At 47.7% G+C, this 25,448-nt stretch overlaps 1 protein-coding gene across 1 annotated transcript in view; it reads right to left on the bottom strand.

Annotated features, from left to right (window-relative positions):
* Positions 1-1,041: 1,041 nt before the first annotated feature.
* HK1 (hexokinase 1) overlaps positions 1,042-25,448 on the bottom strand; it is a 68,191-nt gene continuing 43,784 nt past the window's right edge. Inside the window, exons 7-18 of the mRNA XM_063101765.1 lie at positions 25,248-25,431; positions 21,521-21,676; positions 18,648-18,881; positions 16,483-16,787; positions 14,938-15,086; positions 14,497-14,616; positions 12,946-13,041; positions 11,280-11,379; positions 8,675-8,858; positions 6,699-6,854; positions 3,588-3,821; positions 1,042-1,934 (exon numbers count right to left, since the gene is read on the bottom strand). Coding sequence (XP_062957835.1) covers positions 1,793-1,934; positions 3,588-3,821; positions 6,699-6,854; positions 8,675-8,858; positions 11,280-11,379; positions 12,946-13,041; positions 14,497-14,616; positions 14,938-15,086; positions 16,483-16,787; positions 18,648-18,881; positions 21,521-21,676; positions 25,248-25,431 — 2,060 coding nt within the window. The 3' untranslated portion in view covers positions 1,042-1,792. The remainder of the gene's footprint in view (positions 1,935-3,587; positions 3,822-6,698; positions 6,855-8,674; positions 8,859-11,279; positions 11,380-12,945; positions 13,042-14,496; positions 14,617-14,937; positions 15,087-16,482; positions 16,788-18,647; positions 18,882-21,520; positions 21,677-25,247; positions 25,432-25,448) is intronic.

The raw sequence follows: 25,448 nt of genomic DNA on the forward strand, positions 1-25,448 counted from the left end.
ACCCTCACCTCTGCAGCAAAAAGAGAGCACCAACTGTCCCAACTCCTAGAACGCTCCAGGCCTGGCCCAGTCCACCCCAGGGATGCATCTCTCCTCTCTTGCAAGCTCATCCTCCACACCCAGGGCCTGTCCAGAAGAACCACATAACACTGTAAATGCACATCAGAAAGTTTAATGTTATCTGTGTTCTCCATAAACATCACTGTGCCATAGATACCGGCACCGTCAGTACCCCAAATAAAGGGACTCTGATCTCACCAAACCGAGTGGGCATGCAGTTAATCCTGGAGGAAGCTGTAGTCATGGCTTGGGATATCACAGGGCGCCTGGATGCAGATGGATGTGTAATCCACCAAAGGGCTGTGGAGAGAATCCCAAATGGCAGCCATGAGATGGAATGGCAATCTCCTGAGGTTGAGGTGGGAGTAGAGGGAAAAGAATCAGATAAAGGCTAATTTCCTACAGATGGGCCAATTTAAGATCGGGGAGGGGGATAGTGCAGGAACCCCGCCTCCCTGGGCTGCTTCAAGACTTCATCCTCGTTAGGGCAGGGGGCGTATTTTCCCCGTCATCTTGGGGTTGGCAGAGAGGGAGCTGAAGGGCAGGATCTGCTTGGGGTGGCAGGGGAGGACCAGTGTGGCACTGTCCTCTCATTAAACTCAAGCAGCTCCTGGAAGCCAAGTTGACTTTTTCTTTGTTCCAACTACAAGTGGGAGGATGGGTTGTTGGAGAACAGAGGCCTTACATCTTTTACCGTCTTAGAGGTGCTGGAGTGGGGGCTGCAGGAACCTCTCCACTGGGGACTAGAATAGGGATCTGGCAGGGCAGGTGCTGGGAGATAAGGCGAGGCTACGTTTGTGATATTATGCAGGGACAGTATCAAAGTCCTGGTGCCAAACCAAGGTTGGGGGCCAAAGGCCATAATCTTTATTTTAAACTCTCCTCTCCCCACCCAGAAGGCCACAAAAATCCCCAGTATTTGGTTTTCACCATATCCCAAGACATCCCCCCACCCCCCAGCCAATAAGCATCACTCGGGTCTTTGAACTGGTACAAAGTTTACTAGGTCATACAACATGGCTCACAGAAGCGATGGCAGATTCCAGTGACGGCATTGTTGGTTGGTTGGTTCCTTTTACTCAAATGGAGACAAGACATGTTCTCGCAGGATTGCCCACCTCCCCCCACGAGACAAAGAGAATGCAAGAGTGTCACAACACGGCTAGGACTGGTTCCACGGACACACAATTTAGTGGCACTGACACATCCCAATGGGACACCAGGCCGCGGTGGGTGTTGGGACAGGAAGAAGCAGCTAATACTATGTCCACACTGGCCCTTCAGGCCATGCCCTAGGAGTGGAGTCCCGGCAGTGTCTGCTGGTGATAATACATTTCACACAGGGGAGGTGACCCCAAGGACGGGCTTCGGAGGCCCAGAAGGCCTGTCAGGTGGTGTGACTTTTCATCTCGAGCCAATAAATAACTCTGCTGGATGATGGCAGACAGTAGAAACGGAGACCATGACAATTCACACGTGGGATCCAGGTCGAAATCAGATCATGCAGAGTGGCAGGCGGGTGAGGGGGTCCGGGTGAGAGATATTATCAACAGCACACACTCTATTTTGTACCCTACGTTACGCCAGTAGTTGGGTTTGTTTTCCTACCGCCGCAGTGGTGGCGGGCTCCAGTGACAGCGGCGTGTCCCAGCACAGCTGGCTGGGAGGAAGAGGGGGTCGCCGCTCCGAGAGAGAAGTGCTGGAAGGGCAGCAGGCTGGGGGGCCTGGGCTCTTAGCTGCTCGCTTCTCGTATCCGTACACCCACGGCCGTGATGAGTGCAGCCCCCTTGCCACTCCCATCTTCAGACAGGAGGAAGGACACGGAACACTTTGGTGACAGTTCCTTCACGGTTTGGTACATGATTCTGGAGAAGCTGAAAGAGACAAAAAACAGGAGAAGGTAGGCAGAGGAAGACGAGGAGAGCTGCAGGGCCCACCTGCAAACACTGAGGTCCCCAACAAGCAGGAGGGCAAACGAGACAGGGGCTGCCGATTAAAAGCACGGTGGGTGACTGAGACTGGTTGGGAGGAATGTGGATTCCAGTCATCCTATTATCACGACTTCCAGCAGGGAGGCAGAACTGAGAAGCTAAGAACAAGCTACTCTGTGTGGCTTATAAGGGCTCAGGCATGAGTAACTCAGACACACATATCCCATCCTCTGCTCTGGAGTTCCTGAGGACCCAAAAATGAAGCAGGATGCCAGGGCCTGGGCACGGACCACTGAGGCAGCCCATGCTGGTCAAGTTGGGAGTGAACATTCCCCAACCCCAGCTGCAGCTCTCTGAGACCCCCAGCCCACCACCAGCAACAGCCTGGTGGCATCCAGCAGCTACAGCCAAGAAAGGGCAGCCCCCCAGCGAAGAATCATCTCTGAAATGAGAGGTGACTCTAGGTCCTTGCATTTTGTGCTGAAAATGAAAGACAGGGCCAGGTGGAGGATGCTTGGGGACGATGGGGCTCTGAGAAGTATTAATTACCCTTTGTTGAGCACCTAGCAGGTGCCCTGTACTTTTTATACATAGTTTCTAGTCCTGCCAGTGGCTATTATCCCATGAGGAAGAGGAGATTCTGCAATTAAGCTACTGAGTACAGCTTCTAAATGATGGTGCCAGGATTAAGTCTGACAATGAATGCTCCAAAGCCTAGCTCTAAACCACACCCATGTCCTGCCTCAGTTGACAGTAAGGACAGGTATTAAGGTGCAGAGACAGAGGTGAGGATGGAGCAAGACAAATGTTTCCATTCCAAGCCATGGCCATGAGGTAAGCAGGTAATGTCTACCCTGAGTGGGGTGTGGCTTAAAAGTAGGGTGACACTGTGGTCTGGTTTATCTGGGATGGTCCCAGTTTGCCTACGGTCCCAGAGTAATTATCAGTAGTACTCTTCTCACTGGCAAACATACCCAGTTTAGACAATAAATAATATGATCACTCTATTTCTAAGAGCCAAGCTTTGGGACATATAGTGGATCAAACAGCAGATGAGGTCACATGTCCTTCTCTGGCACAGCGTGTCAGACACTTGACCAAAAGGAGGCCACTTCCTATCCCTCCCTGCCATGAAGACCAGTGCTCCTGCCCTTCCAAGTCCCGACAAACTCTGATTCAGCAGGTGAATAAGACAATCTCTTCATTTCCTCTCTCCACTTACAAACCACCTTCTTTCCGGCTCAGCTGCAGCTAACCAGGCTGATGGGTAAGCCCACACCCCCTGCCCTCTGCTCTCCCTCCACACTCCCCACCTAAGGGGGCCCAGGAGGAGCGGGGAGAGGGTCATGCCATGCCACTGGTGTGAGTTGGCAGTGAAGCCACTTCTCTGCCTCCCTAAGGATCCCAGGCAGACTCTACAAGTGGCTCATTACCTTGTCCCAGACAGGTCCCAGTCCTTGAACGCACTGCCTTCAGGCTGGCTGTGTCCCAGTGAGGAATTTCTCTGATGGGAACCACACCCTGATACCCCATAACCCTACAGGGAACCTGCCAGCCCAGCAAGCTCTGCCCATCCCAACCAGAAGCCCTACTCACTGTGGATGAAGCTTGTACAGCGTCCCATCCACTCCCACAGTCACGTTCAGATGGTCCAGCCCTCTGTTCTCACGGATCTTATCCACCACGGCAGCCATGCCTGCGCCACACAGCTGCGCGGCCCTCCTGGACACCACCCCGCACACAGTCTTGACCAGGATACTGTCGTCGCAGGTGCTGTTCAGACCCAGCTGCTGGAGGATGGCCCGGACCTGGAGCAGCGCTAATCGGTCACTGTAGTGGACAAAAGCCAGGGGGCTGGATAAGGCAGGACCCACAGGAGCAGTCTGGGAACCAGTTCCAAAGGACCAGCCAAATCATTGCATGTACCCACAAATAGGGTTATGGGGGTTTTTTCCTTCAAAATAACATTTATTTGTTTTGTTTTTTGTTCTGTTCTAAATGATCCCCAAAGTATTACATGTTAAATTGTAGGAAATTTGCAAATCTAGAAAAATAAAAATTGGAAAATCAAAACTATCCACAATCCCAATACCTAGGAAAATGCTATTAACATTTTCATATATATTAACAAACATATTAACATTTTAAAACATATTAATATTTGAATATATCTCCTACAAATCTATTTTTCCTAGATGACATTTTAAAAATGGTATTGTTCCCATGATATGCAGAATGGGATCATCCTTTATAAGTGGCTGTTCTTTTTTCCTAGTTCGTCCATCTAAGCAATGTCCCACTACCTTATCTGAGAACAGGACAACAAGCATCTGCAGTAGTTTTCCATTCTAGAGATGCACCGTAATTTAGTTTGGAGACATTTAAGGTATTTGTAATTTTCTACTATTATAAAGTAACATTTTGATGAAGTTTCTTGTTTATAAATCTTTGTGTGCAACTCTGATTTTTTTCCTTAGGATACACTTCTGGGTCAAAGGGCTTTTCCTTGTTTGTTTTTTGGCAGCTGGCCAGTACAAAGGGCTTTTGATACACATTGCCAAATCCCTCTCAGAAAACTGTATAAATTTACTCTCTCTCCAGCAGAGCATTCTAACTTATTGTCCGCAGTGGAAAGGATCACGTTCTTAAACTTCTGACACTGTCATAGGAATGGCATCAGAACACTGAGGTTCAGTCTGCGCTCTTCTCTCTTAGTGAGGATGACCTTTATTTTTTTCTTCATTTGTGTGTTGGCCATATGAACTACCTGTTATATTCTAAGACTATTTTTTTTCTCCTGGGATATGTCTTATTCCTATTAAAATGGAAGAGATGACGATGATGACGATGATGATGATGATGATGATGATGATGATGATGATGATGATAATGATGATTATAAGACCTGCCAGTCTTTTTTAAAGACTTACTTTTTGTTTTGTTTTGGCAGCTGGCCAGCACAGGGATCGAACCCTGGACCTTGGTGTTACCAGCACCATGCTCTAACCAACTGAACTAACAGGACAGCCCCTTTTTGAGGACTTACATGTGACAGGTGCTTTACATACGTTACCTCATTTACTCCTCAACCAACCAATGCCTGTATGATTATTCCCATTTTAAAGATGAGGAACATGAGGCTGGAGAAACAGAGTAACTCACTCAAAGCACATAGCCAGTGGGGCAGGACAGCTCTCCAAATGGGACCTGCCAAAGCTCTCCCCCACCACGCCATGCTCTACATCTTGTCACATACAATCAAATGTTTTCTTCAGTTTACGGTTTGCCTTTTAAGTTTGATTACCAATTTTTTTTAACTTGCCAAGCTATGTAGCTATATTTGGCAATTTTCCTTTATGATTTCTTTCTTTGCTATTATGCTTAAAAAGACTTTCCCCACCACTTCATACCCATTAGGGTGGCTATTATTTAAAAAAAAAAAAAAAAAAAAAGAACAGAAATAACAAGTGTTGGCAAGGACATGGAGAAATTGGAAGTTTCATTTACTGCCGGTGGGATGTAAAATGGTGCAGCCACTCTGGAAAACATTATGACGGTTCCTCGGAAAATTAAACATGGAATTACCATATGATTTACCTATTCCACTTGTGGGTATATACACACAATAAGTGAAAGCAGGGACCTGAACAAATATTTATACACCCATGTTCACAGCAGCATTGTTCACAATAGCCAAGAGGTGGAAGCACCCAAGTGTCCATTAATGGATGAATGGATAAGCTGACTGTGGTATACACTCATGCAATGAACATCATTCACCCTTAAAAAGGAAGGAAATTCTGTCATGTGCTACAATATGGATGAACCTGGAGGAAGTATGCTAAGTGAAATAAGCCAGTCACTAAGGACAAATACTGTATGATTCCATTTATATGAGGTTCTTGGAATAGTCAAATTCATAGGGACAGAAAGTAGAACGGTGGTTGACAAGGGCTGAGGGCAGGGAGGAATGGGGATATTGTGTGGTGAGCACAGAGTTTCAGTTTGAGATGAAAAAAAGTTCTGGAGATGGACGGTGGTGATAGTTAGACAACAATGTAAATGTACTTAGTGCCACTGAACTGTCTGCACATTTAATGATGGCTTTGCCTGGGCAGAAGCAGTATGCAGGCTTTGCCAGGTTATCATGCAAAGCCAACATTAGGTTATCGTGACTATTCTAAGAACAAGGTGGTGTTTGCACAATTGTTTTGCTTTTTCAGATCCCTTTTCCTCCTCCTCCCACAGCTCATCTTGGAAGATGGCAAAGGCAGAATGAGATGTTCACTCCACAGGAAAAAAGTAGGAGGATGATGGAACAACTTGCCATGGGGCATGTGGCCACTGAGTGGCTAAGCTATGCCATCCTAGCCCACCTTTCAGATGAGTTAAGGGTGGGCTGGCTCCTTTAGTACCAGCATTTGTAACACACCTTTACTATCCTATGGTGGAATCCACATAACCTACTTACACACATAATTTCAAATAATATAATATGCCGACATAAAGGATGAATAAAAGGAAATTAATTTATAATAAAATTATATGATTTGAATATGCAAATGCTCAAGGCCTGCTACCCCAGAGGAGAAAAACCCTCACAGATGGTTAAAACATTCCCTACGGTCCCACCCCCCGCATCACAATCCACCAGCCAGGCCAACCTCGAATGGATGGACACTGGCAGGGAAGCCTCTGCCCACTCACCTCTCAATCTGAGAGAGAAACTTGGTCTCAAAGATGCCCCTGGTCTTCAGCGTCTCAGAGATCTGCCCTCGGAAGAGGAATCCCTTCTTGGTGAAGTCAATCAAGATGTTGCGGACGATTTCACCCAGGTACATACCACTGATCATCTTCTCAAACCTGCGACAGAAGTAGGGTGCTGGGGCAGCTATGCGAAGGAACCAGGAGCACTGTCAGCCCTCAGCCTCACAGGCACTCTGGGGCTCTTACTGCCCCTCAAGGGCACCGTCAATGGCCGTGTGCCCAGCCCTGTGCTCCCTGCAGAGGCAGAGGCAGAACAGGAAGGACCAGGGAACCCTTCACCTCCCCATGTCAGACACAAAACCACCAGCATTCTTGTCTAACTGATAGAGCACCTCCTCCTCACCTAACTTCCTCTGCCTGGCCAAATCCCACCCCACCTCTCAGCTCAAAGGCCACTTCCCCAGAAGCCTGTCTCACTGCCTCATTCCACCACTGCAGTGACAACCCCAAGAGGACAGGGAATGTGTGTCTTGTTCAGCTCTGAGTCCCCTGACACAGCACAGAGCTGGGCCCCTAGTAAAGTGCTCAGTAAATATCTGCAGAATAAGCAAATGACCAGATGGAGTCTTAAAGGGACAAGAAGACCAAAAGGGAAAGCTCCTAGATTTTTTGAAGATCTGCAAATACCAGGAGTACTGGTCAAGCACACAGCAGAGTGATAAGGCCACACAGGTGGGAGAATTCAGGTCCACAACACAGCTGAGGCCAACCTGTTCTTGGGGATTTTAATTTCCTGTCCTCTCCATGCTGAAGGGCCTCAGGAAATAAGAGGGGATTTAAACGCTTCCATGGCACACACCCAAGCCCAGTGTCCCCAAGCTGAGAAGAGTCCACTGAAATATGGATGCTCCAGGATACTTCAGAAGATTTCATGTGGTCCACAAAAAACTATGAACCAGCATGGAAAGAGACAGAGTGGGTATCACTGCCAATCCCCATCCAGTCTCTCTCATTCCATCAAGGATACAGTCTCAGTTTGGTGCTGACATGCCTTTAACTACTCCTTCCAACATTTGCAGATCTCTCATTTAACAAAGACGGTCTTAGTTTAGAGTCTTTGGTAGGCGACAGAATTTAGCCAGAATTGAATAACACCGTTCTTCACTATATTCATTGTGTGGTTACCATCTATTTATGGTAATCATGGTTTTCCCTTTTTTCCTCCCTCATTAAATTTAAGAATATAAGCTGACTTAAAGAACAACATTAAGTAAATAACAGCATAGGTGGTGTTCAGAAAAGCCAAAAATCTTGAGGCTGGCTGGGGAACGACTTATGTTGGGAGGTGCTACCCAGCCCTTCTTTCTGGACCTGGGGACACAACTTGAACCAAGTCTTTCTGGTTATGGCAGAGGACAGCCTGATTCCTGGGGGCTGGAGACAAAGAGTCGTTTGTCTCATTTCGGGGTAGTGCAGACACTGCCATTTCAGACACAGTCCGAGACCTGAGCTGCAAAGCTCCACACAGCCGCTAGGTGGTGCAGGAGGCTTGTGGTGGGAAGGGTAAACTGAGAAGGGGCATCTGCTTCAGCCCTGACCCTCAGCCCCACGCCCATGTTATTCTGATAGGGAAGAAACAAAGAGCAAGGGAAAGGCTAGAACCTTCCAGCATGAAAAAGTCCCCGAGAAAATGGTGGCCACTGTCCCCTATCCGCTGGACATATTCCTGGGCAGAGGTGGCACCTGGACAGGACATCAACCCTGGGCCATCTTGTACCATGTCACGGTCCCATCCACCTCAGATCTCTACTGTCCTTAGACCAAAGCCAAGGTCAGGAGTGAACCAGTGGGACCAGTCTCCAAGCTCTATCCAGATCCTACTCCTACTAGAAACTTCTCCCACTGCAAGAGGCAGAGTGTAACCAAATTCTCTCCCCATCCTGACCCTTAGGTGCCTCGTCCACCAGCAGAATTACCTTTGTTTCCCCGGGTTTAGAGAATATTCGTCCACCAGTCTGTCATAGTTTGTTCTGATGTCATCCAGACACCCATTGTCCCCGAAGGCTCCCCACTCCATGTTGATGCACATCTGCCCCTCATTCCCCTCCACCATCTCCACGTTCTTCATTTCTTCCATGTAGCAGGCATTGCTGCCAGTCCCTGAAACACACAAGGGGGGAAGGAATGGCCATGCCACCATGCCTGGGGGTCTCACAACTGCGGCTGGGGCCTGAGATTCTACAGATAAGGGGCACATTCTTGAGATGAACAAAGTAATAGCTTTGCTTTCCCAAGAAAGCAAAAGTATTCCAAGAAAACTTCAAAATATAAATGGAGAGTCTGAGTTAAACCACCCAGAGAGCATTTGATCACCTTACATCACAAGAATACTAAGAACTTCATGTGTTTACCTGTCCAGGCAGGGCCCTATTTATTTTCACAGAAGACCATCTTACAACAAAGGGATGTGTCTTCAATGGCAAAGTTTAGGCAATATTCAGATTGGAAGAAAAAAATACTTATCTACACCACATGCACACACACGCACACATACACATACATATACGTTCATATATATGTATTATATTACAGGATTGTTTACTATCATACCACAATGTCCATTTATCTTTTCTCATCAGAGAAGGTCACAGACTATGCCTGCTCAATAAACCTACCTACTTGTTTTGGACTGAAGCTCACAGTTAGTTCAGGGCAGAACAGTGCTCCAGCATTAGGGTGCCTCTCTAAAGTAATGGTTCCTCACCTTTTTGGTATCACAGACCTCTTTGAAAATCTGGTGATTCTCCTGAGCAAAAGGAACATTTCTCCAGGTGTACCCACACACGGCGCACAAGCAATCTAGCATATGGTTTCAGGGGCTCAGGAGCCTCTGATTTCTATTTCTGAACTCCCTAGAGAAGGGCTACTCAGAGTGTGGCCCCCAATGACCAGGGTGCAACCACAAACCGTTTGCTGTTCCCAGTCCCTGAGGAGCTATATCAAGAAACTGAGAGTAATTGTTCTGAAACTTTCACAGCAGTTTTCGTTGCCATGGCATCCAAGTTTGTGTTCATTGGACTTGTCTCATTGGAGTGGAAATTTAAAAAGCAATCAGCTAACCAAGGAGTCCTTCACACAGATGCTTTCGTATACCCCTAAGCCACCTGCAGAGCCTCAGAAGCAGATCCTAACTCAGGAGGCCCAGGGTGGGCCGAGGCTGCGCACTTCTAACAACTCCCAGAGCTGCTGGTGCTGCTGGCTCAGAGCATCACCGACTCATCCTAGGCAGAACGCCGGTGAACTTTCAGCAACCTTAGGGGACACAAGACATCCCTGTCCAGACCAAAAGGGCTTTGGTCATTTTCATCCTCTTTGAAGACACTGAAGCAGAATTCACAGATGCTTCTGACTGTGTAACCAAGGTTAAAACTAAGAGGAGAGGAATTCCAGAACTGGAAAGGGAGGCGCAATGCAAAGAAAGCCAAAACATGTAAACCGTGCTTCTTGCCCACGGGACTTCTGAGTGAAAAGATCAATCAAAGGAGGCAAGAAAAAGTGCCTTTGAATGGAGCTGGAGCCTGGTGCCAGGAACATGTCATCGGGCTGCCCAGGCAGGAAGTGCAGGCCTGGAGAACATGCTGTGTCACTCCAGCTTTGCCCATTCATAGGCAGAAGGAAGGGAGGGGCTAGGCAGAGAAAGCTTTGCAAAAGAAAGGGAAAAAAAAGCCCCAAAGCAGGGCCCTAAACAACCTTTCATCCAGAGCTGCTCCCTAGAAGCCAGAAGTCCTTTGACAAGGAATGAAAAGGTCCTCCCAGCACCAGGAGGGCCGTCTGTTGGGGCCTCATCCACATCTCTAGACACTCAGCAAATGGTCCACGTGGGAGGAGTGACACACCTCCCTGTCCAGGTAGAGTTGGAAGGTGTCAGCTAAGAAACATTTAGGGACTTTCCCAGCATCCCCCAACACTAGGAGCAGGATCAACTGCACAAATGGTTTTCTCATAGCCCAAATCAATATGCTTCAGGAATTATGTGCTCTCGAGACCCAGATCTCTGATGTGTTTGGAATATAAAGGGAACAACCTGAGAGCCAACAGATAACCCCCTTTAGTGGCTGGGACCACTCACAGACAGTGCTGCTGGAAGCAAAATGGTGCCCATGGCCACCCTGGCCCTTTCCAGCTGCAAGCACAGTCAGGAGAGGAGGCACTCTCTGCTTCTTTCCTAGCCTCAGGCTCTCAATCTGTAAAAGCCCAACAGAGTTGCCCTGGGTCCAGGCCAGCTCCAAGTGCCCTTCCTGTCCACCCGGCCATGTGAGCCATTTGGGTCCTTGCTCCTGGAAAGCTCAATTCTTGACAATCTGATCACAGTCAATGTGCAGCATTGTGGGGGTGTTGGGGAAGGGAAAACCCCTGGAGAACCCTACAGCCTTCGTCCAGCACTGAACTCTGGAGGTGATAAGGGGATGGTACTGACAGACCGACTGTCCCAGAGGACTGAGCTGCTGGATCAAGGCCCCACAAAACAGAAAAACCTCAGCCTTCTCCTCCCCGAGGAGTGAGACTTTCCAGGACACCCACCTGCAATGAGTCCAACCTCACAGGTAGGCTCCTCATAAGCACAGGTCATCATGGTGCCCACCGTGTCATTGACCACAGCCACCACATCCAGGTCAAATTCCTTTGGAAAGAAAGGGACATAGCTTTAGGGAAGGGACAGCTCTGCCTGGTTTAAATCCTTCCAGTTCACTCTGCTGCACAGCAGTCAGAAAATCACTGGTGCATAATCTAAAATAGTCTTTTTTTACTAGCCTACAAAAAGACAATTAATTGCTCCTTCACTGACTAAACACCTATTAAAGATGTATCTGAAATCTGAGATATAAGGAAGGGGAATTGTCCTACCCATTTTACAGAAGGTCCTGAGTGCTAGAGGGAATCGTTGAATAAAGACAAGGGACGATGGCCAAATAGTTCCTTCTCCTGGGAGTTTAAAGTGTGATGGCCTTTCAGAGGGCAAAATAGAAACATAAAATCCATATCCTGAATCCATTTCTCAGAATCTGTCCTTCAGAAGTGGTCAGGCAGCTGCACAAAGGTACACATACAGGATATCTACTGCATGACTTGCAACAGCCAGAAAGAGGAAACAACCCAAATACAGATCGAAAGGGGCACATGCCGGAATCCTATGCAGCCAGGAAAAAGAATGAGGCTGGTGTAAATGTAGTGACAAGTAAAGATACCTGTTTCATATTAAGTGAAAAAAGCAAGTTGTATTGTATATATAGTATGATTCCCATTTAAAAAATGGTGTTTGCATTGGCACGTGCATGGCAAGCAAGCTGGAAGAACACACACTAACATCAATAGTTGTGAAATAGGTGTGAAAATAGATCACCAGGTATCTTTTCAATGACATATTAGACGTTGTCTAGCATACCCTTCCAGGAGCAACTGATCCCTCTTTCAAACACATTCACATTTCATCCTCCCTGATCGCCTGTCTATTCTTTAGACTGTTGTTTAAACTGTTTTTTAAATTTTCTTACTGATTCCCTAATTAATTAATGAGCTAAATAAAATCTTTGGAATTTTTCATTTAATATGTTTTCAATATCCTCCAGCCAAAGGCCACCAGAAACACACCTACAGTTGAACAAAGTTAGGTTTATTGATTCATTGCAGCACTGGAGAACATACCCCATGGGGCATCTTAGAAACTGCTGGAAAAACTACTATAGAATTTGGGTCTGTCTTGTGGTTTGGGGGAAGGTTCAAAGATGTGGGGCTCTGCTCTGGATTGGACGCTGTCAGGAATCATATGCAATTCTATGATTCAGTATGTTCTGAGTTCTGACGTGGCTACGAAGTGATCCTATCTAAACCCATCATGGCCACAGAGCGGCTGCATCTAATGTCTACGCTCTGCGAAACTGTTCAGCAGGAGAGCACTAAAGCCTAGCTGAGAGTACCAGGCTGTGCCGAGCTGTCAGGGGCTGCTTCTTTCTTTTTCAATTTGTATGATAGTCATGATTTTACCTCTTTTAAAAAAATAAAAAATCCTTTAACAACACAAAACTGTTAACTCTGGTTTTATTGCTGGTAGTCAAGTGAGGAAATGGAGAGCTTTTATTATCTAGGTCACATGTTTCTGTATTGCTTGAATTCTTTACAACAAGCAAGTACAATTTTTATAACCAAAAAAACCAGTAAAGATTTTTAAAAACATTCTTTTAATGGTTACCTCTCTCCTCTTTACCGCATCCCTTAGTAAGGTGACTACATCGTTTCCCACGCAGTCAGTTGCCTTAAAACCCTTTGTCCAGGTGACCAAGATTCCCTGAAACATGAAAGACACCAGGGGAGTCCTGTGTAATTAATCCTTCTCGGCAGAACCCAAAATTTCACACCCACCCTCCCAAGTCAACAACCACCAAGGACGCACAGTTAGACAACAGAGTTCAGACACCTGAGGCACAGACCGCTAAGATCTAAATAGAACCCTGCAGGCCCACCCCCACCTCATTGTCCTCACAGCAGTCTGAAATCATCCCCATTGCACAGATGGAGAAACTGAGGAATATAAGGCTAATGGCTACATCCAAGTTCACTCAGCAAATGGCATTACTGGACAGGAACCCAGATCCCCCGATTCTTAGCCAGGTGCCACCACTGGTACAACCAACTAATTCCCATGAAGAAGAGTTTGCTGACAACATAAGTGAAGGAATTCGAGATTTTAGTAACACTATGACTGCCTAAAGTAAACTTTAAGTCTCACTGAAGTAAAGTTAAAACACCTTCTGGGAAAAAAAGTGCCACTGGTCTGTACTTACTGTGATGAATACAAGATGAAGGTAAAAGCAAACTGCTTTTAAAAAATCACCAGACCTTTAAAAACCGCAAAAAACAGAAGTTCATATAGGTCCAATTGCTGAAATCTAAAAGGCCTTAAGAGGAAAAAGGCCCCACATCAGCAACGTGACTGGTGGCTGGATTAACCGGCTTGCACAGGCCATGGCCCCGCCTAGCTCTCCTAGTGCTGCCAATCAAGGCTTCAGCCCCAGCCCAAGGGCTTGCCTAGGAGCTCTGTAAGTGCAGCCTCCTCCACGGCAACACCTCCACCTGTGACACACAGAGCTGCCTGCAGCTCTTCCAACAATCTGTTTCCCTGAATTTGCTCCCCATCCCCACCCCTTACTGCACAGAGATGGAGCTGCTGTGCGAGGACTTGGCCCCCACTAGACTATGGGCTCCCTGAAGACAGGAGCTATAACCTTCAGCTCTGAACCCAGCACTTAGCACTCAGCAGGTGTTTCAGCCCTAATCTTTGGCCTCATTTCATCCCATTTACTGAACAAACATGTATTAAGTATCTCCTCTGACAGCACACTGTGCTAGGGCACATGGGGACACAGGTCCTTGCTCAGGGAGCATACCATTAGCAGGAAAGACAGACACAGTCACTAATCACTATCTGTATGAGAAGTGTGATAATCAAGACAACAACTAAAGGAAAAGGGGACACAGTAGACAGTGAGATTCTTTTTGCCTGGAGGACCCAAACTCTTCCCAGAGTAGGCGACTGCGTTTTTTAAAAGAAGAGTGGAGAAGAGCCTCAGAATAGAGTAGACAGTGTGAGATCAAGCCTGGGTCAACCCACAGTGACAAGTGATCCAGTCCCAGACATCCAGGGATGGCACTGAGGCTGGAGACAGCCTCAAGAGCCAGCCCATGCTGGCCACAGGGGAGTCGAAGATGCCCAAAGACTGCCACCTGGAAGAAAGAGACTCACCGCATCCAGACTCGTCTGCTTGCAGGGAAATGAGAAGGTGAAGCCCAGAGGCATCCTGGGGCCTTTGATCCCCATGTAGTCCAGGAAGTCAGAGATGCAGGAGACGATGTGGTCAAACAGCTTTAGGAGAAAAGAAGGGATTACCCATGCCCTCTCTCGTTTCATACTTTCAATGCACATTTACAAGCATGCATGCACACTCACACGCAAACATGCACTCTGACACATGCAGAGCAAGCCTGCTTCTTCAGGACCTTCCCAGCCACCAGACTGTCATAAGCCAGGCATGGCTGAAAGTAACCCGGTCCTTTGGTGCCACGAGGGCACAACGCATAGCTATGGGCATCACATGGCAGGTTTTGGTCACCCCATGAGCACCAGTGCCTCCAGCCATGTGTGATGCATGGATACTACGGGGGTGTAAAAACAGAGCTGCCTCACCTCTTCCCCAGTGCCCTGCATGATTTCAATGGGAATGGCATAAATCTTGTTGTGCATTTCCACCGTTCTCTTTTTCCCACTACGGATTTTCACCAGCAGGACACGGAAATTGGTTCCTCCAAGATCCAGGGCCAAGAAGTCACCATGCTCTGTTGAAGTCAAGAACATAAAGAATGTTAAAAACAAAGTGCTTCCTGGCAGCCAGTAACCCCGAGACTCCAGACTTACATGGTGAGAACCCCCCTATTGGATACATGGGAGAAGCAGTAACACCTCGCTCCAGTGCACAGAGGAGGCTGAGAGGAGGGGTGCGCACTAAATCACTGACACCACAAACTCAGCCACACTGGGAGGACAAAAGGCCCCACAGCTGAACCACCTGTCTCAATAAATAAACGAACTTCACCAGGATTACTAAAAGCCTGACAACAATACTCTGAGTTTAGGGAACCTCATACAAAAATTAATAATTTGTCTACATATGAGTATTTGCAAAATGGCCACAATCACTCCCTTCCCTGCACCCATCCTTCTTTGCAATGTGACTGCAGTTCCTCCCACCAAAAGATGGAGTCTATTTCTTCTCCCCTTGGATCTGGTCCAGCCCTATGACTTGCTTTGGCCAACAGAGTGTGGCAGAGGCAAAGCTGAGTCAGTCCCCAGCCTCGGGCCCCAAGAGGCTTTGGAGTCTTCCCTCTCCAACACAGACCCTGCTTTTAACACGTGCACAGCCGGTGGCCCACGGGAGGATGAGACACATACAGGCACCCTGCACCCCAGCTGACAGACAACCAATGGCCGGACACATGTGGGAGACCCTCTGAGATCAGCCTCTCAATTGACCCAGCAACTGACTGCAGATGCAGGAATGACTCCAGCAGAGATCTGCCCAGCCAGCCCAGATGAACAGAACCACCCTGCTGACCCTAGACTTACGAGCAATAAAAAATGGTTGTTGTTGTAAACCCTAAGTTTATAATGCATAAGAAGTCACTACACGTAGGACATATTCATATCACAAACATTCACCACTCCAAGGACCCAGGTGGAAAGCTCTTCAGATTCCCCACAGTGCTCAGCTCCAATGAGAACCACTAAGGTTAGCATTAAGGATTCTATTCTCCAAACTGCCTGGGTGTAGAAACCAACCCTTAGGACCCCATCTGCCTCATGCACACCCTATCAGGATTTAAGCAGGTACATTGTGTTTATCATTCTACCGGCTTACCTTGTTTGTGAAAGAACCTATCCAGTGCTGTGGGATTTGCCCAGCTTTGTTCTTATAAGAACACTTTCTAATTCTGAGCAGGGATTTGGTTTTAGAGAGAGCTCTAGCCAGGGAGGTCCAACCAGGGGAATTTAACTGCCCTGAGTCGCACATATGACACATTAGTGGTAAAAATGCAAAACAGAGGTTTGAGAGGGTTGCCAGCTCTTACAAAATCATGCATCCCCAGTGCAAGAGAATCCAGCCTCGCCAGCCCTGCTGCAACTTGGTCATTGGCATGAGCAGGAGAGGCATGGCAGCTCCCAACAAGCACTCACCAGTCCCATCTGGGGTGCTCCGGACAAAGGAGGGCAGCATCTTGACTACAGCCTTGTCATGCGTCTGCTTCTTCAGCCCCAACTCCATCTCCACCCGCATCCTCCTCTTCACCTCCAGCAGCATCTCCTTGGTGAGGTGGAAGTGGGCCAGGGTTTCCTCTATCTGCCGGTGCTGCTCGGCCAGCCGGTAGGCCACCGCGGTCACCATGGCAGCCCCCTTGCCACTGCCACTCTCCGAGAGGAGGAAACGCACATCGGAGTCGGGTACCAGGCGCCTCAGAGTCTTGTGGAAACGCCGGGAATACCTGCAGGAGGGGGAGGGGGCGGGGGCGGATGTGCCACAACAGCTGGATCGAGCCATCTGTTGGGGACCTCAGGCACCCCTTTCTTTCACCACATTTTAATTCCATTTTCTACACTTGTTTTGTTCATTGCAAGTCGTAGACATCCACTGTAGAAAAGTTAGTAAATGCAGACAGATAAAAAGGAAAAATGAAACTGCCCATCATCATACACAAAGAGGAGTCTTCTTATCATGAGTACCGCACACAAAAAACTTGAGATCCAAAAAAATTTTGTCCTCTACCATGACAAGAAGACAATACAGCAGTGATCAAAAGCAGTGTTTGAAAGTCAGATCCCAAAACAAAGGTGAGCTCCACCATTTCCACATCAGGTAACCTTGAGCTGGCCACTTAAGCTTGGAGTAAATGAGGATCACAGTATCTGGTGGACCATGATGTGGTGGGAACTAATGCTGAGATTAGTAACTGGTGCTGAGGAAGGGTTCAATAAATAATCACTTTTTTATTTTCACTTGGTTCTTTCCCTCTCCCCCTAAAAATCTGGATATTTCTCAGTGGCTAGAAGAGAATTTAAGACAGGACACAGTAAGACACAGAACTTTCTCAGAGTGTGTTTGTAGCCTGCGGTAAGTATGGAAGGCTGCATGCCAGAAGAAACAGGCAAAAAGTTCCCCAACATAGTAACAATGGTCACCTCCAAGGGGTGGGATTAAGAATACTGCTATTCTCTCTGTAACTATCTGAAGTTTCTAAACCGAGTATGTGTACTACTTCTGAAATGAGAAACATTTTATCAAAGTTATTTTTTTTAAATGTGATGTTGCAGATGAAAAGAGTTCTGCAGATGGCTGGTAAATATGAATGTACTTAACACCACTGAACTGTACACTTAAAAATGGTTAAGACAGTATATTTTATGTCATGCACATTTTACCACAATTTTTAAAAAATGTTTAATGTGATGTTGCAAGTTGCTAGGCTTTCTTATCCCAAAATCAGCCAAGAAATTCCAAAAAAAAAAAAAAAAAAAAAAAAAAACCCAAAATAGCTAGTTTCATCATGAAGAATTTTACAAATACTTTAAGAATATAAAAGATAACAAAATTATGAACTTGGGAATAACATCATTTAACTAGCTGAAACTCTGCTCTCAGAAACAGAACTATTTCAATTTAAGTCAACATTCGTTTAACTGTCACTAGAGCTGGGCATGAAGGTATGGCATCTGCAAGGCCACTTTACATGCACATTACACATGCACAGTAGGAAAAAAATCTGAGGTCTATACCAAAAAAATCACATCATAGGCAGTTATTAGTTAATCTTATTAAATAAATACATAAAATTTATCTTTGGCCTTTTAAAAATGTACAAGCCATATATTTTCACTGGCCAGGGAGGCTGCTGAAGCTAAGGTCAGCCAGCAGGTGCATGGACCCCTCCCCCAACTACTTACAACTTACATCTTTCTGGCTCATAGAGGCCAAATGTCAACAAGTTACCTGTTTAAAAAAGTAATGCCTAAGGGTTTGGGGGATTTTAACAGGAGCATCTGAAACAAGAATGTGGATACTGCACCTATGACAGGCTGTAATGAGGGCGAAGATCTTCCCTACAAGATACAGACACGTTCCACCCAGCATGCCTGGCAGCTACAGAACAGTGAGTTGCAGATGCGACACCAGCGAGAACCAGCTGGGGGTGACACTTCCCCACCGGGCAACTCTGATCTCTCTTCCCAGAACTGGGCATTGTCTTGTTTGCCAAAAAACATTCGCTGGGTGCAAAAGTCTCATCTCTGGAGAAGGCCCTCAGCCCCGATGGGTACGGAGAGCCAATGACAGCAAAGGGCAGACTCACTGTGGGTGCGTCTTGTAAAGGGACCCGTCGACACCAACCGTGGTCCGCAGCCTGGGTGTGCCCTTGTTATCGCGCAGGCGGTTCAAGATGGCACCCAGGGTGGCGGCCACCAGGTTGGCCGAGCGAAACGAGACAATGGTGCACACGTGCTGGACCGAAATGCAGTCGTCGTCAGACGGCTCTACCCCCAGGCGGGTCAGGATTTCTTTGGCATTGTTGAGGCCTTCCTTATTCCTGTGAGGTTAGAGGCCAACACTTAGCACGCTAAGGACCACAGCAGCCCATAAGTGCTACAGCACAGAGGCTTCAAGACACCAGAAGGCAGAACCCCATTCACCACGTGTGTATGCATGGGATCAAGACTGTCAAGTGCCTGAGAATAGTCTAGAAGGGTTCTCCTCCACAAGGAATACCAGGTAGTGGGAGGAAAACTGTACCAGGCTGGGTCATGGTGTGTCCAGTGCATGGAGAGAAGTGGGAAGGCCAGACCAGGTAGCTCCTGAGCATGTGGCGAAATATCTGCTTCCCCCCAGGACTCAGCGCTCAAGAGGCCCGGGGGGGGGGGGGGGGGCCTGCTGCTTGTGGGATCTGCAAGTTGCATCCTTCCTTGATGTTCTCCAGTCAAATTTTAATTTTCTGTATATACGTTTTACATATCTTTTGTTGGATTCAGTCTGAGGTGACTTTTTTGTTTTTGGAGGCTGGCCAGTACAGGGATCAAAACCCACATTCTAACCAAGCCAGCCCTGAGGTAGTTTATAGTTTTGTTACTATTGTAAATGGTGTCTTTACACACACACACACACGTATACACACACACATATACTCTTTAATGGACCATAGTAATGTTCGATGTTGACAACAGGGAAACCTGGGTAAGGGATATGTAGGAAAACTCTGTACTATCTTTGCAGCTTTTCTTTTATTTTTTTTTAAAGACTAGTCAAGTGCAGTAGTGAGAAGCAGGGAAGAGTAGAACAAGTTCAATCTGACACTGACTGTGAGCAATTGACTGAGAGAGCTCCCTACTTTTGGACCAGCCTCTACAGCTTTTCTGTAAATCCAAAATTATTCTAAAATAAAAAGCTTATATACATATTTTAATTATTGCTAATAGTTAGAAATACAATTCACTTTTGTATCTCATCTCCAGAAACCTTTCTAACCTCTCCTATTATTCTATTTACTTGTCTGTAGATATGTTGGGGGTGTTCCATACAGACATTTACCATTTACAAATAATGACATTTTTACTTTTTGATTCTTAAGCTTTTTTTAAAACACTGGCCAAGAAGCCAGTACGATGCCTAATAGAAACTAGAGATACTGTCTGGCTCCAGATTTTAGAGAGAATGCTTTTAACATCTGCCCTTATAGGATGTTTTTTAGAGGTGTTTTGGAGGCAGCCTTTATTACAATATACATGCTTTCTTGAGCTAGCTGGGCTTATGTTTCTTGGTAACTAAAGAGCCAACACCAGATGCATGCCAAGAGCAAGGCAGGCATTTTCTGACTTCGCCAATGACTTTGAAGACAAGCCAAGAGCCTCCCCCGCTCCCCTCCCTTCCCAGCCACTGACCAGGAGGCTTGTGATGAGAAATGGTTGGAAACTCAGTAGCATGGCTCCCTGATTACAGCAGCCTTGCACCAATTGTTCCTGAAGGATAGAGATCCTAGGACAAGCTTCAGCACATGGATGCAGCAGAAGAGTAAGTCCACATAAATCCTGTGCCCCTTCCAGCAGCCTCCTGCTCTAACCACAAAGACAGTTGATGCACATCTTCTCCCAAGAGCCCTCAGAGCTATGAAGCCACTGGCTCTATCTGAATTTCCAGGACCACAGAAGGAACCATGGGAACTAGCACTTCATGCAGAGTTGAGACGGCATTGCCAGCACCAAGGATGGCAGCAAGCAAGCCTCTTCCTTACACAGGTAGCCATATGGCTACAGGGACTCTCCTGAACCAGGAGTAGAACCTGGTGGCACAGTGAATCCAGACACAGGACAGGAGTCCTTTAGACTTGGATGCACCAGACTACACTGGGATGAGGAGGTTTACCTGCTTCCCTCTCAGTGAAGGCCTGTGAATTACAGTTGAGACAGAGAATTCTAGGTTTCTTAGGTGATGCTGGAAGGCAGCCGTCAGGTTGCTGGCGGGACTCTGTCCTGTGTCTGTCCTGTCTCATCTATTAACCAGTGTTTCTCAAAATTGCATGTCAGGGAACACTTCTGACTGTTAACAGGGTGTTTCCTGAAAGAATGTGCATGTGGGTGGAGGTGAGTTTCAGGTATAAAAGATGTTTGAGAAATGATGAGTTAATCAAAGTGAATGGGGTTTTCTTTAATATGCTAACAAATGCTATAAATCTTTAAAAGGAGGATAAACGTGCAGTATTTCCCAGTCTAGCTGGCCATAGAGCCCTTTTTTCAGGGAATGTGTAATCATCTTGAGGTCACTAGAATTCCCTGGAACACAGTCTGGAGGAGGTCATGCTATACCAAGGGGGAATTCTAAGAACTCGGCCCCAGGCCTGGTCAGCTCCTTGCTCACCACTAGAATCATCTGCTTCCTGGACTCTAATCTTACCCTGAGTGTGTGTCGGTGGGGTGGGAAGGGTGGGAGGGGAGGCTGTTTTTGTAACTAGATGAGAAAATCATCCGTGAAGCATCTGCTGCTAACTAAATCGTTCTTTAATGAACGGCCACAAGGTGTCTGCAGGGAGACCAGCCCAGGAGGGAGGATGGATTGACCCAGGAAGCCTCGACACTCTGGAGGGAAAAGCCCACCAAACTGAGACCCAAGAGGTAATGAGAGACCTATTGCTCTTCTCTGCCCCCATGGCCTCCAGAAACCTCGAGGGGTGGTACCTACTGTTCGATGGCCGACACATCACTGGTGTTAAACTTCCCTCTGGTGAGCAGCTCGGGGGTGATCCGCCCTTCAAATAAGAGGCCCTCCTTGGCCATCTTGACCAGGATCAGTCGAACCAGCTCCCCCATGTACATGCCACTGACCATCTTCTCAAACCTGCAGGAGAAAAGCACACAGGCACTTGTCAATTCTTCGTCTGTGCCCAGCACTGGTCAACGCGTGAGGAGTGGGACAAACCCAGAAGGAGAGGAAGGACTGCCTCATCACTCACAAGCTCACAGGTTTGTGGGCAGGCTGACCACATTCTCATGGGATCAGACAATGCAGGGACAGGCAATGGGAAGTGACTCCAGAGGGCGCTCACCCGCACCCCACGCCTGCACCCAGCAGCACACCCCGGAGCAGGAGCAGGAGCAGACAGGGAAGGCTGCCTGGAGGCGAGGGGAATGTTAGGATTTAGACTGGGGATGATGAGAAGGCCCCCAGACAGAAATGAGCAGAATATAGTAACCTCTTACAATACCGTATGCTGTACTTTTTTTTTTGTCATTTTTTTTGTGACCCGCCGCACCGCGCTCAGCCAGTGAGCGCACTGGCCATCCTTATATAGGATTCCGAACCCGCAGCAGGAGCACTGCTGCGCTCCCAGCGCCACACTCTCCCGAGTGCGCCACGGGGTCGGCCCATATGCTGTACTTTTTAAAGGGCTTTCACTCCCTCATTTATCAGCGACATGGGAAGGAGGTGGCCAGGAGCATTCTCGTTTCCCAGCTCAGAAAGGGTAAATGTCTTCTATGGAGAGACAGGCGCTATCAATGGGGCTGTTGTTGGGCCATTTATTGGTCATCCCCTTTGCATCTGTTTTCTCCTTTTCCAGACGTAAGGACCAAGAATTTGCTTTGAGGAAGCCATTCCTCCCCTGCTGACCTCACCCCTGACTCCAGGGGTGGGCTCTGAGCAGCTGAGAGCCCATCACTCGTCCCACTGCTCAGCCACAGTCAGGCATGGGCCACTCACAGTGTGAACCCACTCTCCTGCCTCCCTTGGGTGGTGTAAGCCCAATGCTGCTGGGGAGAGGTGGCCACGTGGAGCCTCAGATCGAAGCCAACACACACTGAGAAGCGGGGCTTTGTGCCATGTCTGAGCCAGATTTAGCCCTGTGTCCTGGCTGACCAGGGCTAGGTGGAGCCCCTGCACAGAGCAGAGCGAAGAGGCGCTCCACGTGGGAGCAGCAGCATCTCCTCAGAGGGAACCCAGCTGGCACCCGCAGAGCTGGCTGTGACACAGCAAAACGATCTGTTCTAGTCAGAGCCAGCCTGGGAGCCAAGATGCTGCTGGGACCTGAGCACCCGGCCCTCACCCGCCCACATAGGGCACAGAGCCACATTAGAAACACAGCCCTCATTGTCCCCGCTCCTGACAGGACCAGACAGGACCTCCCGGCCACAGCCATGCCAAGGATCCCCAGCAGGAAAGTATCCTTCTGAGTTCTAGCTGAGGCTGCCACCCAAGCCCTTTGGTAACAGCCGGAATCTCAGGGCTGGCAGGAGCTGCAGTGGAGCTGCTACTGTGCTACTCACCTCTCTGGTCCTCAGTCTCTTCACCTGTATAGTAGGGATAATGACAGGGCTTTCCTATGATGCTTTGTGGAGGATATGGGTCAATACAGGTCACACAGTGCTCCAATGTCTAGCTAATATTGAGTGGTTATGGCCCTTCCTATGTGTCTGACACTTTCCCAAGCACTTTACATGCATTAATTTATCATCATTATAACCCTACGAGGTAGACACTACCATTATCTCCATTTTACGGATGAGGAAACTGAGGCACAGAAAGGTAACATGCCCATGGACAGAGCTAAAAGGTGGCAAATCCACGTTTTGAACCCAGTTAAATCTAACACCAGAGGTTAAGCTCTAACCACTGTGCTGTTCTGCCTATCTGGCAGATGACATCATGCAATGTTAGCTATTACTGTTATGCTAGTGTCTACTCGCCCCATCCCTAACACAGCCTCTCTGCTTGTCCTCCTCCAGCTCCCTCCCTCCCTAGGCAGCCTGTCCCTCTGTTGGGCAGTGTGACAATAAAAAAACTTATTCCGTTAGGATGAACTAACATCAGCCTCCCACACCCTGTACCCACTACTTCTTACTCTGCCTTCTAGAGACACTCAGAACAATCTGCTCCCTTTTCTTCATGATGGTCTTTTATATACATAGATCCTGACACCCCTTTTCCAGATAAAGGAGGCCCTAGGCCAGTGGCCTGTCCTTTCCCAGTCCCCAGAACCCCCACTGGAGCAGCAGAATGAGCAAACAGCACCCCTTGTGAGCCTCTCTCTGCTCAAGCCAAATGCTCATGGGGACTGGCTCCTCCTTCACCGACCAACCTCCCTTCTGCTCAAGTGAAATCAAGAGTCGTGTCTGCCTCTCAGCAACCAGACGCCTACGACCACAGACCAGCAGCAAGGGGCAGCACCATGCTGTTCCAGTGCCTGCCTACTGGTGGACCCAGGCGGCTGAGATGGGGTAGGGGGCTGTAGCCAGACAAGGGGGGGTGTCAGTGAGCAAGGATTACACACCAGGAAGGAGTTCCCCCAGCAGCCAGGTCTGCTGCAGCTAGCAGCCCAGGAAGGGAAGAGGAGGGAGAGGCCTACGGGCAGGCAAACCAGGATCAGAGCTGCCAAGAGAGTCTATGGAACAAGCAGAGTGACAAGTGTCTGGGGTGGACTTGAAAACATGCAGTACTCCACTACCATGAAGACTAGAGAATGCTCCCCACCGATCATGTCTGCTGTTCTGTGGGGCAGATGTGAGGGAATCATGGGGAAATGGGATTCGAGATTCTAGATACAATGTAGAAAACAGAAGAGCAAGAGGCCCAAGAAGACAAAAGGGAAGGAGGAGAATTAAAAATAAAAGGTGGGACCAAAATCTATAATACAAGACAGGTACATGACAAGAATATTAAAGGCCTGGATATCAGGGCAGTAGAGGGGAGGCCAAACGTCCAGCCCCTTTTAGAGATAGATCTTCCCGTTCTAGGGTAAGGCTGGGACTCCTGAATACTCAGAGCGGTTCCTCTGCTGCCTCCCCAAAGCAGCAATCACCATTGAAGGCAGGAGCCACAGAGCTATGACAACATCCTCCCTGTCAACTGTATACAGTAGGTACTCAGAAAATGCTAACTTCAGTCAAAACAAATGAAATGAGTGGGTATGCAGTGGTCTAGAGCCCACCTGGAGACTGAGAGCCTTTGCACAAATCTAACGCACCCAAGTTTTAAACCCTGGTTAAAAATTGGATTTACCCAGGAAGCTCGCACAGCACTGAAGACAGGCCAGCCCAGGCCGGCAGCATCAGAGCTGGGAGGGTAGCAGGAGGCAAGAGGGTGCCTGGGTATCAGCACGTAGAAATGTGTTTCTAAACCTTATATTGATGCTAATATTTCTGTATTATTAATTTTCAAAATGTTTTACAGGGACACAATCATAGTGTAATTAAACAAAGAGAACATTATATAAAAAGTACTTTAAGAGTTACAGACTCCACAGCTGTGCATCTAATAATAATAATAATGCAAATTTGATGAGCTTTTCTGTGTGTGATCACCTCGCTTTATGCTTTCCTCAGCTCCCACCCCAAATGTTCCATTAAGTGTCCCGTTAGTAAACATGACAGAAGTCCTATATGTGGCTAGAAGAAAACGTCAAGGACTGACTTACAGCTGTTTTCCAGGGTTGAGGGACCCCCGGTCTATCTCTCTGTCAAACTCAGTCCGGATGTCTTCTAAGGATCCATCGTCCCCAAAGGCCCCCCATTCCGTGTTGATGCACATCCTCCCCTCATCTCCTTCCACCAGATCAATGTGCCTCAGTTCCTCCATGTAGCAAGCATTGGTACCAGTGCCTGGGAGAGACAAGATG

This window comes from Cynocephalus volans, chromosome 7 (genome assembly GCF_027409185.1).
Source record: "Cynocephalus volans isolate mCynVol1 chromosome 7, mCynVol1.pri, whole genome shotgun sequence".
Taxonomy (NCBI): Eukaryota; Metazoa; Chordata; class Mammalia; order Dermoptera; family Cynocephalidae; genus Cynocephalus; species Cynocephalus volans.